General features: G+C 41.2%; 1 protein-coding gene across 3 annotated transcripts in view; it reads right to left on the bottom strand.

The window, feature by feature from the left end:
* Positions 1-2,573: 2,573 nt before the first annotated feature.
* fer (fer (fps/fes related) tyrosine kinase) overlaps positions 2,574-12,917 on the bottom strand; it is a 69,427-nt gene continuing 59,083 nt past the window's right edge. For all 3 annotated transcript variants that reach the window (XM_064307807.1, XM_064307809.1, XM_064307808.1), the window contains 3 exons: positions 10,096-10,250; positions 9,137-9,259; positions 2,574-8,451 (listed from right to left, as the gene is read on the bottom strand). In XM_064307807.1, the coding sequence (XP_064163877.1) occupies positions 8,315-8,451; positions 9,137-9,259; positions 10,096-10,250 (415 nt within the window). In that variant the 3' untranslated portion in view covers positions 2,574-8,314. The remainder of the gene's footprint in view (positions 8,452-9,136; positions 9,260-10,095; positions 10,251-12,917) is intronic.

The following is a 12,917-nucleotide window of genomic DNA, read 5'->3' on the forward strand; positions in this document are numbered from 1 at the left end:
CAACGCAGACAGCGCAGCGCAGATCCGCCATTCAGCGGGATGTGACGCTCAAAAGCTCACGTCCAATCGCGCCTTGAAGCGCGGCGGCGCGTCCGTTTACCCCCGAATCTTGGGACATACAACACGGATAGGAGTGGACAGCTTAGGCTCTGATCCAAAAGAAGTTGAATTAAGCAAGAATACCATTTGAAGATGCCAGAACCTCCCCTGTACATGTTTTAGCCAACACTCAGCAGGACTGAATTCCAACATGTTGAATCAAACAGAGAAAAAAAACACAAAACGACTGAGGCCGTAAACATTTACTCTTTCAATGTGCATTCATTTCACCATCATGAAGAATAATGAAACGAGGCAAAGACGGTGTCAAAAAAACTCCTTAAGAGAGTAATGAGCGAGCAGCCCTCAAACATGACAAATTCAAGCCAAAATTAGTTTGAATACCATGGTAAATGTACCGTAGCGAAAAGCATATTGTGAAATGTACAATGGAAGGGGGAAATACATTTTTAAAGGGCTCCATCCAGCTGGCTGCCCTTTTATTATTTAATGACTCGGCAATGTGGCATTATTCTGCAGGACAGACTAGGCTGGGCTTCAGCCTTCAGCTCTCTGTGCAGAAGTGAGCCGGTCCATTCTAAGACCGGTGGGACAACTACTTCCCTCCTTGAAAACTGTGTACAGTACTGTACAGTGGCGGAAATACAGTCTAATAACTTTACTGGCTAAACTGAACTACTCTTGAAGGCTGCCCAGCCATTTTACCCATTTAAATACCTGTCAATATAATTAGCAAACATAATTATCCTGTGAATATTATGCAAATGCACATTACACACCCTTTACACTTTATTTACATGCACATACTTATAGCAGACATAGCATATGACTTCCTCTGGTTGACAGTACCGTACCAATTTCGCACCTAGAGTGAAAAACAAACACACACCAGATTTCACAGACAACACATAGATATTTATTGCAGGTATACAGTATAGACATGGGCTTTGGACACATCCATTCAACGGAGTCCACCATTAGAGCATTTATTTCTAAGCAAGTGGGGACAAAGGTACAAACAGAAAAATATACAGCAACTCAGGTTATCTGTTAAGTACAATATGATTAAAGAGCCGTCAAATACTGAATCACTGTGCAGTCAATCTCAATATTTTTAGAGGGGGGCACCATAATAATCAATATAATCTCTATCAAATTGATAATCATCTATATCCAGTGTAATATTCACTTTTTTTAAAGGATATGGGGTTTATCTGAATATCCAAGAATAAGTTGGGTCATACATTAATTTATGACAGTAGAACTGTTATGCATTTCATTGTTGGGTGTACTTTTTTAATGGCCAAAAGTGCAATCAAAATATAATGTTCTCTAGTGGAAATAAATATCCCAGTTTCTTTAAATTAAATTTTAAGTAACAGTATCTAAAATTAATATACTATTGAAAAAGAGAGTAACATGTGCATTAGATTTGCATTTTGAAAGTAATATATGCAGATGAAAAAATTGAACGTTAACACGTAAACACACAGTAAAGGCCTCAGTCAAATGTGAGCCAGTGACTATGGCCAGCAGTGTATATATGCATGATTCTAGGGGGGAAATTCAACCATGTCTTAGCATGAGAAAAAAATACATACGTTACAATTTGGTCACTCTGTTTGTGATATTAAAAATCAATACAAAACACATACATTAATACATATACTGACAGTAAGGACAATGTCAAAAAGTGATGCAAAAAATGCCATGAATACTATGTTTAGTACAATCTAGAATAAATAGAACTAATTACACACAAACGACATGTGATGTGTCCAGTCTGTGATCATTTTGCACACAAAAATCTGGTATTAACCATGTAGCTGAACCAGTAGCTAATATCAGACATTCTCCATTTCCATACTGAAAGGTTTTTTTCCTATCCACACACCCATTTTTTGTTAAACATGAACATCATATTGAGACATCGAAATACACACATGCTCAATTGGGACAACCATTCTCAAACACAGTATAAGCTGTAGATCAGGTTCTCCTCCCCCTACAGTAATTTAGAGGTAGGAAATGATGCAGTTTCAGTGTAAGGTCTTTGATAAAACATGCACAAAACTGGTACATGAAAGGCAACTCCTAGATGGAAACAATTTCCACAGAGAGAAGTGCTGTTGTGAGACAACTCCAGATGCTATGACCAGAAGACACGCCAGATGTGTTATCAACAGAAAGAGATGCAGTTCTGGAACATACCCAAAACTTCAGATCCACTCTCCTTAATGACACACATTTGTGTTGGACACAATCTGACAACAAACGCCTCTATTGCAGACTTTGGCCAGGTTTCCTATCAATGCACCACTATCAACACTGACAAAATGATCAAAAATCATTATTATTGGTTTAGGTATTTAGGCATTGAATTGAATACCCGTGGCTGTATTTTTTGGCAGGCAATGTAAATGTTATTAATGCAAGACCTTGTACTGAATTGGAAAAAAAATATAAGAGCTCTTTCACTCTCTTACATATTACATACAGTGACCACTATAACAAAAATAGGGGGGGGGGGGGGGGTGTACGGTAAGACCGTTTTTATATGTATAATATGTACATGTATAATGTAATGTATAAAATACTCATGTGGTCATGAGACTTAAAGTACAAGGAGAATGGGCTTTTCCCCTAAATATGGCAGAATCAAATCCAATTTACATTGTTCAGATTAAGGTGAATAAACGGAACAGGAACAAACCAGGGGACCTATTTTATGGCTCTTTTTTCATCAGATTAGTATTTCAGAAACATGACATTTGAAAATTTGTTACAATATAAGTTTTATACAACATATTTACAAATGATGAGAAAAAAAATTTGACGGTAAGTCTCAAAATCAATAGTAAGGACATGATTAACGTACTACTGAAATGACACTGTGATATACCTTAATGTTTCAAATATGAGACATCTCTTACAGAACTTCTAAAACCAGGTATTGTAACTTTTCTGAAAAACTGCCATTTTAACATATTTTGTCAAAACACAGTCCAAAAAGCATGCATAACAATACAAAGCATCTTAGGACTTTACTGAGAGATGATAGTAGATGACAATGTGGGGCTTGGCATTCTGCAAATGCCAGCATTCTTACAGCAAGAAACCACAAATTGTGAACACTTAGCTGCAGATATCTAGTATGAAACATGTCAAACATTTTCAACATAAATATGCAAAATTATTGGCATCACAACATGAGCATGTTTATCATGGCATTACAATGCCTTTAGTATAGCAAAGTTCTGTAAAAAATAAGATGGTAAAGAACCATTCAGAATAGAAAAAGAGCTTAAATACAAACATAAAAAACAATGTATGCAAGTAGCTTTGGTCATAAAAAATGAATCTGCACCTGTATTCATTAGGCAGAGCCAATCCAATTATCCATGGTAATTTCAGATTTAAATGTATATTCAAGGAGGATTTAGGGGGGAAAAAAAGGCAAAAACAAAACAAAAACACAGACATAAAAAGTATACAATTACAAAAACCATAAATAACTGCAACCAGTTTTGTAAACATACACTTTACAGTATGCTTAACTGAAATATTTTGTTTCAATCCAAGCCGAAAGAATTTGTATTTCCTTGCTAGAGAATCAAAACCTGATAAGAACAGTAATGATGTGAAAAAATGAGAAAAGGCAGAGACAACAAGGGTGAATCTGACTTCAGTCCCAAAAGGCAGATTTTACCTCCATGTACCACAGTGACTAAAATGAGGGCTGACGAGACAAATATCAACACGGGTGAAATATCCCAGCCGTTATGAGGCTCTGACCCAGGAGACTACTTCGAGCCCGTCGGCTGCGAAAGAAATGCAGGAATCGCACGGTAACCGTGGTGCTTCCCAGTCCCAGGGAGCACCACGGCGTTGGAACGCCGCCAGGAAGGAACCGGCTGACGCGAGCTGGCGTCGGGCGACGGCATGACACGCTTCCCCGCAGCGCGGTGTGCCTTCCCTCTCTGCACAGCTCCCAGACTCACGCTGCGCATCTCGTCTAAACATCTTGTCAGTTATGTTAAGTAAGGAATTCCTTACGCGTTCCATGCAATTTTAAAGTATGCGTATTTATGTGCGTGAACATGCGCATACGTGTGCGTCTCTGTTTCTGAAGCATAGCTCCAATCCTTAATGAGATACAGTGGGGGAGGGGGGGCATGTAGGGAGACAGTAATATGACTTTAGCCCCTGTTCTAGAATACACAAAATCCCTGCAACTGAGATCTCCTCACAGTCACCACTTCCAAAGTGAATTCAACATCAAAGTGATATTTTCTGCATTACGTTTCTCCCAAAAACTGAACTCCTCCTCGTGACATGTTTTTATGCTGCAGGTATAGACTCTAGTGTTGCTATATATATATCTTTAATGACCATCTCAAGGTCTGACCGCAACTCGCATTCTCCCATGAGTCTTAAAACGTCAGCGCTGGCAGGTTTCTGCATTGATAAGAGATGTATTGGGAGAATGTACTCCTTTGACAGTGTGTCTCTATACCTGCCTTTTATTTCCTTCTTTGTTATGATAATTCATCCAAAAGTGTGTGCTCTACTTTCCTCCAGTACAGAACATTACCTCCACAGCACACCATAAACACCCCGGGGAGCTTGCCTTCCACAGCTTTGACAAGGAGCCTCAGCTTTTCAATTAGACCCCATCTTTCAATCAGAAAGACATTCAACTATCAATACTGCACAGCAAAGAGCAGCAACATCCCTCAGTGCTCAAGTCTGGTTGGCTGAATGACACCATGCAATGGGAATTCCAGCAATTTCCAATTTAAGCTGAACTCTTAAAATAGACACTCCAGCTCTTTCATTTTAAGCATTTTATAAAGGCAGGTAGGCTATATTTCTCTTGGGCTACTGCCTGAAAGACTAAAAACTCCACCAAAACAAGCACTTAACAACCCTTTAATCAAGACATTGGATGCTAATCCAAAACAATAGAACCAATGATCCTTTGATAATACTTCTTAAAGGCTTCCGGGCACTGCAAATGTAGACACAGGTTACATCAGCAAAGGGAAATTATACTTTTAAAATAAAATTTCAAAGCTTTGACAAGTTAACTGAATGATCATAGCACTTTGTAGTTCATGATAATTAGCTGGAGGCAGAAATTAGCAGAAAAGATATCTAGGCCATAAATAATAAGGATAGGTTGTTTGTTTCAAACTGGATTAGTAATGTCCATGAGATCAATGGAACTGACTACAAACAGCTCAAGAAAAACACTCTTGGAGGCTCTATTTAATTGTTCTTTGATATGGTGGTTACTTGTTCAGCATGAATGAACCACTAGCAGTACTGTATGATCTAAAAGGAATTTTGATGATTGTTATTAGCTTGTCATTTTCACTTGCAAGTTAACTTCAAGGCATAAAAGAAATGCAGTTTTTGAATATCTGCATTTCAAAAGGCAATATGACATTATGATTAATCCACCAAAACTGAATACTACATTTTGAACTGCACTGAAGTGTAAAAAAACTACATCTATTATTAATGGTGAACAATTAGCTACTGCTCCATTCTTAAAATAGGTTATCCACTGCAACTCTAGAACATGGTCACATCTCCACATAGCCCAGTCAAGGAAAAAAAGCCAAATAAGAGACAAAATTGCCAACTTCACATACTCACATTTTTTTGTAACAAAGGTTAAAGTCATTAATACCATACAGAACAATGATGCTTATTTCAATGATGCCTAATCTTTAATCTTAGAGAGAAAGGGGTCCCTACAAGAGAGAAACAGCAGTACCAGGGTGCATTTGAGATGGATATTATGATGCTGATGGGAGAATGTCCTATAGGCAAGACTTAACAATTGTAATTATAACCGCCATAATCTAGTGTTTAATGGGCTCAACGACCCTCTGGTAATTTAATTTCTTGCTTTGAAATGGTAATGAATCAGTTCTTCAGGAATAGCTTAATGGCACAGTAATGTATGAGACCGATAGAGGAGTCAAGGAAATGGCCAATGCTTCTATCGAATGGCAAACTGCTGTATGCTGAGCACACTCTGAAGAAAATAAACAAAAGGCTTTTTGTTTTGTCACAAGCAAAAAGGCAAGAAGGACTTCCACAGATATTACATTTTGACAAAGTGGATTTGTCACTCTGTCAACCTGGGGCTGTTCTAGACCAAAAACAAGCTCTCCAATTCACCCCGCGTCAAAGTCAAATGAAAACATACAGTGAATACATGCAGTACACCTCAGACAAATCTCCAGTAAATAAACGAAACACTGTGTGAAGTGTTTCGGGAGCCTTGGCAGAAACTAATCAATGTGCTTGAAGGTAACATTTTTCACAACTAGGCACTGATATATTTAACCATTCTCTCTTTAAGAACTTTTGTTTGATTGGGTCATAAGGTAGGATTTAAAGATGGTGAACAGCCAGATAAAGAGCCATGGATTTTATGCCTTTTTTGGCTGTGCAGTTTGTTACATTAAGGTTTTATAATCTAAATTAATAATATGGCCTTAAAACAGAATACTCCGGCACAGTGACGTCAAACACTGAAAACAACTTGGCTGTTTTTTAACATAGTGTTTAAAGATATCCACAGCCCCCGGTAAAACGAACGTTCTAATATTCTTCTGCAGTGAAACACAAAGAAAATATACTAGAGAGAGAATAACATGATTGCAGCTTTCAATACAATCTTTCAGAAAGCTGCCTTTGCGGGGGGGTTATACAATATAAATACTACAAAATTAATATTTAATTGGTCTCACAACTTCTGATTCTAGAAGATTTGGAAATGGAGGAAAGGACTAAGAGTCATTTACCAGCCAGGAGACATAGGCAGTCAAAGCTGGCCCACGTGCTATGCTCACCACATCCAATCTCAATATGGCTCAACATGGAATAGAACTGACTTCCAGGTCATTTCATTGTATTCGGTAATTGAGAACTGCACATCAAAAATGCCTTTTTCGCTACTCTCGTGAATTTCACGCCGAGCCCCTCACTTGGTAATGGGATAGCGTCAACCTGAACTCGTGGGAATCAATTCTAAACATTCCAATGCACTTTTGAGAGCATAAAAATTACATTAGGAACATTAGCAGCACAATGAGATCTTCTAACAGAATGCATGCAAAATGTTTATTTTCTGAAGAAGCAGACATTTTTTTTTTCTTTTTCTAATTGTTCACAGTACTCCGACTGTGATGTCCCTACTGTAAAAGATGCACCTGAACCATTCTTCCATTTCACAGCCTCATCCTGGATCAGTACAAAAACAAATTACTTATGGCACTTGTTTAGCATACATTCTTCAGAGTATACCGGTGTCCATGTAGTACCGGGGCGAATGCCATTCAAATTAAGTTCTCACAATCACTGAAGAATTGCTTCATCTGTGGCTACATTCTTGACTGAATGCAGATGAAAAACAGTAAACAAACTAAAAACCCAAAATGCACTGTGAGCTGTTTCAGCACTTAGAGAGGTGCGAGGTAAGTCTGAAATAAAATAGTCCAGATTTTAATCAAACCGTTCGCTTAGAGCCCAGTATCAAATTATGGCATATCTAATATCAATATAATAACCCACAATGGATCTTACAATCATTTTTCTTTTTTCTTATCATCTGGGCTTTGGTCAAAGCAAATCAGACTCATGCACTGAGCACTCCATAGGACAGGAAAAAACACAAGCTTACTCCTCACTGAACAGTGATAGGTGCCACAGAGGGGTATGTGGGGGTGTATCTCTTAAGAAGGTATCCTCCTGTGAGACAGCAGCTCACAGTGTGAGAATGTGACTAACCGCAGCACTTCAGCTGAAATCCTGGCATTGACTTGAGTGGCGCTGCTGGTTTTCTTTAACATTTCACCCCGTGTCATAAACAATAACTTAACAAAACAAGAAAAAACAAACATACGTATCATAGCCTCTGCCTTATTCCAAGGTTTACTATCATTCAGTAAAAGTATGTCTAGGTTCTGGACAGTAATGCTCTGCCGAGGAATGCTGGGATTTTTGACCTTGCCTGAGACAGGAATCCTTTTTTTTTTTTTTTTTTGTCAATGGCTCAAAGCAGCGGTTGCATAGACCATCAAACGCAGTTAACGTGTGTCAAACTGTAGAGGACTGTACAATCGCGATAGAAAAAAGTGTTGGCGCCGCAACGAGTGCTGGTGCCGGTACGTCTCTGGGTGTGTGGGGGTTCACCTGAACGCGGTGCACTGTTCTCCGCCCCACCCCACCGACGCTATTTCTTCTTAATCGAGGCCAGTTCTTTCTGTATGTCGGCGAACTTGGGGCGGTTCTCCGGTTTGTACTCCCAGCACCGCTGCATGATCTTGTAGACCTCTTCCGGGCACTTCTGCGGACAGGTCATCCTGTACCCTGCGTTGCCAAGGAGCACAAATGCAAATATATAGGTTATACGAAACCTAGCTGGAGAGTTCACAAAAAGTAAATTATGGTCAACTGGTACACAAAGATAGCCCAGAGACTCAGGGGAGGGTTGAGAGGGCATAGGTGAGACAGAAATACAATTATGCTGGCATTTCACCCGTGAATGTTCAGATAAATACGAACAAACACAAATGATACAGGTGAAAGATGTAAGTCTGTCAAGAGAGACATTTTCTGTTCATCACTTGTGCCAGGAAGACTGGGAAAGGGAACAGGATGGCACAATCAGCAGGGACATATGCTTTTCTGGTGACACAGTAGACACACAATAATCAAATGGTAGTGACATTTCGCTGTTTTCTGAGCGGCTGGCCCAAAACACTGATTTGTGACTGAAATGTACACAGCACCTGTGATTGATCAAAGGAAATTGTATCTGAAGCACCAGCTGCACAAGCACTAACCTACCTCTCAAATTCTGTCTTTATTTACTCATCTTTACAAGGAAGATTACTTACAGTTAAATGCCAGAAAACAATAAGAAGTCCTAATGTGATGTCCTAATCTATTAGCAAGTCAATTGCTGAAAATATGTAGCAGATGCTAGGGAAAAATGATTTTCCTCAATAACAGTAATGTGGTAATTGGTCAATATCGGGCACAGTACACTTACCTTTCTCCACCTGTTCCCGTGCCTGCTGGTTGGTCATCCCCGGGTAAGGGCAGACTCCTAAACTGAACGTCTCCCACAGGAGAATTCCGTAGCTCCACACGTCGCTCTCCGAGCTGTATCTCCCTGTGAGCGGACACAAGCGCAGGGGGGGGATGAAGGGCTGCTCCTCCCCGCCCGACCGGCGCGCTCAGGCGCCAACGGCGGGAAAAACGGCCTCGTTCACAGACGCCAACGTTTCCCCAAGTTTCAAAATGAACGAAAATCCGCTTTTCAGACGAGGTTGTACCAAAATTAAATAAATAAAATGACAGGCGATCCCTCTGACAGACAGGGAAACGCCAAAGCAGAGCACGTGTAGGTTTCCCTCCATTTTCTGTTTCGTCCACAACATGCCCGCTGTGCCTCCTGCACGGCTAGTCCAAAGAGGGCGGCTGTTTCTGACAACGGAATTCTCTCAATATCAGTGGCAACTCTGTCAGTGCCTTTCCTGCTTGGGTAAAATATCCAAATATCCAAACGTGAGCTCCGGGCTTTACCCCCTGTGTGCAACTATTTATTTTAACTACCATACTTTAGTGTTACCAGATGTACTTTCTCGTCTCTGATAACAAAATAACAGCTAAATTTTGTATATTTTAAAGTACTTTCAGAAAGCAAAGAAGTTGTTGGTTGGTGGAGTTGGCTATTTTGTTATTATATAAATACATCCACTATATACAGTCACCATCTATGCATTATATTGAAGCAAATTTTATAGAATGGTGAATCAGGTTACAGTAACCCAGTTTGCAACAAAATGTCCAACATAACCAATTAATCATTTAAGCAAGATATATTAATGGGGGATGCTGTATATAATAAGGTATAGAACTACAGAATAACTCTCATATTCAATATAACATAAACCACAAACAATACTATTGTTTAAAAATACAGAAAGATTAAGGCTTAGAAATCACCATAATTCAAAGCCTCCGGTGCTGTCCACTTGATGGGAATCTGTTTCAAGCCAGACGAGGAGTATATCCCATCATCCTCCTGTCTCGACATCCCGAAATCGCTGATCTTCAACAAGTTATTTTCTCCCACCAGGCAGTTCCTTGCAGCAAGATCCCTGTGTGAGATTAAGGAACACTATCATGTTTGTACTCCTCCAGCTCCATCAGCTGTGATTGAGGGTGTGGGTGTGGGTGTGTGGGTGTGTGGGTGGGGGGGGGGGGGGATTACACAGGCCCTGGGGAGATTGAGCCGTTTTCACTTCTGTCAGATGGAGTGGTGCGGAATCACTCCGTGATTTGGGTCAGGAACCAGAAAAGGTCAGGGTTCAGAACTGTGCCCCTGAGGGGGGCCCGTCCCGTATCGGCGGACGGGCCGAACCCGCCTCCCCCGTCAAAACAGCCTCCGTGGAATCCGGCTGAAGACCGAGCGGCAACGGTCCGAAGCGCTCGAGTTGAGACGCCTGGAAATTGCGTGCTGTTGTTTCCTCAGAGTTTTTGCAAATAATAAGCTCAAACTGAGCTGTGTGACGAAAATGACAGTCCAGCCCGCTCGGCTCTGCCCCCCCTCCCCACCCCCACCCCCCGCCCTCCCCGCCCGCCTCATTAGAGCTGCTCACACGCCATACCCTACACCCATACACTTAAAGTAATTAATTCAGGTCCCGGTGCCAAGAAGCACAGTAATGAAGACACACAGAGGGGAATCTTACATCCTTTGACCCCGTGTCTGTGTGAGCCATCAGTCTCCCCCATGCTGTCAGGGTAATGACTCTGAGAGCAGCAGAATCCAGGCCAGCCTCCTGTGCAGCCTGGCGGCATGGGGAGGGAGGCCCCCTCCAATCAAACACCTCGCACCCAAAAACGCCGTTAACTGACACAGCCGCTCAACATTCCCCATCTAACAACCGACACAGCCACATTAACTGACACAGCCGCTCAACATTCCCAATCTAACAACTAACATCAAAGAATGAATTCAACCAAACCATCACATGAACCATTCCCAATCCAACATCAAAACAATAATACTAACCACCATAGCTGCCTGCCATCCCAAATCTAACAACTCACCCCAAAAAATATTAACCAACACAATATGGGGAAAAACACAACTTTAAATTTGTCCCTCAAATGTATTCCTCATGAGATTATTTTTTGGAAAAGTAGTTTTCTATTTCCATTTAGAAAAACGCATACTGTTGGCAAAAACCAAGGACCTTCAACTTTACTTCAATTGTAAAGGATACAACTTACAGAATCATTTTTTTACATACAGCCACACAATTAAATTATGACAATTATATCCGTTGAAGTTCAACCAAAAAAATCATCCTTGCTTTGATTTCTGTACTGGGAATGTTCTTACATGCATAGTGCGGTCTCCGCAAATTGTAATTTAATCTATACATCCTAATGTACTTAACTCTACATGTATATCTATATCAACAACACACTATTTTCTTGTGAAAACCTTTCTGGGAATTGAAAATGAATTGATTTGTAGAGGTGAGGAACAGGGCCTGTTCGAGGGTCTCAAGAGGGTCGCCCTGTGGGGTTGGCTGCTGAATTTCCACCTCCTCACTCATTTTAAATGAGACCTCCATGACCAATCTCTCTGAGGAAGAGGCAGCCGGTGAGCTTCCCGCCGAGGCGGTTCGATCTCTACAGCATGCTGGGAGAGATACTGCAGCAAGCCTTTCAAGGGCCCGTTCAACTCCGATGCGTCTGAATGTCTTACTTATGCTAAGAAGCAAAGCGACCTTCATTTGCATGCATGGGGATTAGAGGAGGACGTGCTCCAAACACCACAGAAGAGCTATCCGAAGAGCAAACTCGATGAAAAGCAGGAAGGGGCATTTAGGCTGTTCTTTTGGGAAATGACCTTTAAAATATTTGCGTGTTGAAATGAGTATCGATACAATCACAGTAGGGGGCCTACACATCTGTGTGGTTTGGCAGGCTAGTGAACATAAATCAAGTGCATTTGCTAACCCTCTCTGAGATTCCCAGTCAGCAGGCTGATGCAATGCAATGATGTAAAGCTAAGCCATTATATTATTAACAGTGATGTGGGCTAGTGGGATTGGCCTTGGTCACTGGGTATATGCCTACAGAAGGGTTTTCTATTGACAGTAAAAAGCGCATTACCTGCCACTGGACTGGGCCCCTGGACTGACCTGTTCAAGGTGGCCACCTCAGTCATCACGTCACACAGTTTCACATAAGGAGGGGGGTGTGGGGGGGGCATGCGGGGGGTGGATGAGCCACACGCTGGCTGACGACCAAGCGGCAGCTCAACAGTATCAGATGAAATGGCTGTGATCATAAATCTTCCCCCGAGCCCAGCTCTGGGGAAGGTATGGCTTTCAAATGACGGAGGATATGAAAACGAAGGAGGAGAAGAAGAGGGGGGAAAAACACGTTGGTGTTTATCCATCTGTCCGACAGCTTGGGGCGGGGGGGTGCGACACTGACAACTGGGACCACGCTATTCTGACAATGTTTTGATGAATCAAACGGCTGCGAATTTCACAACACAAATCCTTTTCCATGCCCCCTTTGCATGCACATTTAATTCAGTTAATGTCCCTCTACTAAACAGATAAGATTCTGATCTGGGTTTCTGTCAATGTCGAGGGACGGCTGATATGCTTGTAATTTCAAGGCTGGGTTTCCTTAAGGCAAATCTATACCAGTGTCCTGTCGACTGCTACAGTATGCAGCTCCCCTTGTTTTTCAAACAAAGGTATAAAAAATGTGTGGAGGTTTTGTGTGCATTTTCT

The sequence above is a fragment of the Anguilla rostrata genome, chromosome 14, assembly GCF_018555375.3.
Source record: "Anguilla rostrata isolate EN2019 chromosome 14, ASM1855537v3, whole genome shotgun sequence".
Lineage (NCBI taxonomy): Eukaryota > Metazoa > Chordata > Actinopteri > Anguilliformes > Anguillidae > Anguilla > Anguilla rostrata.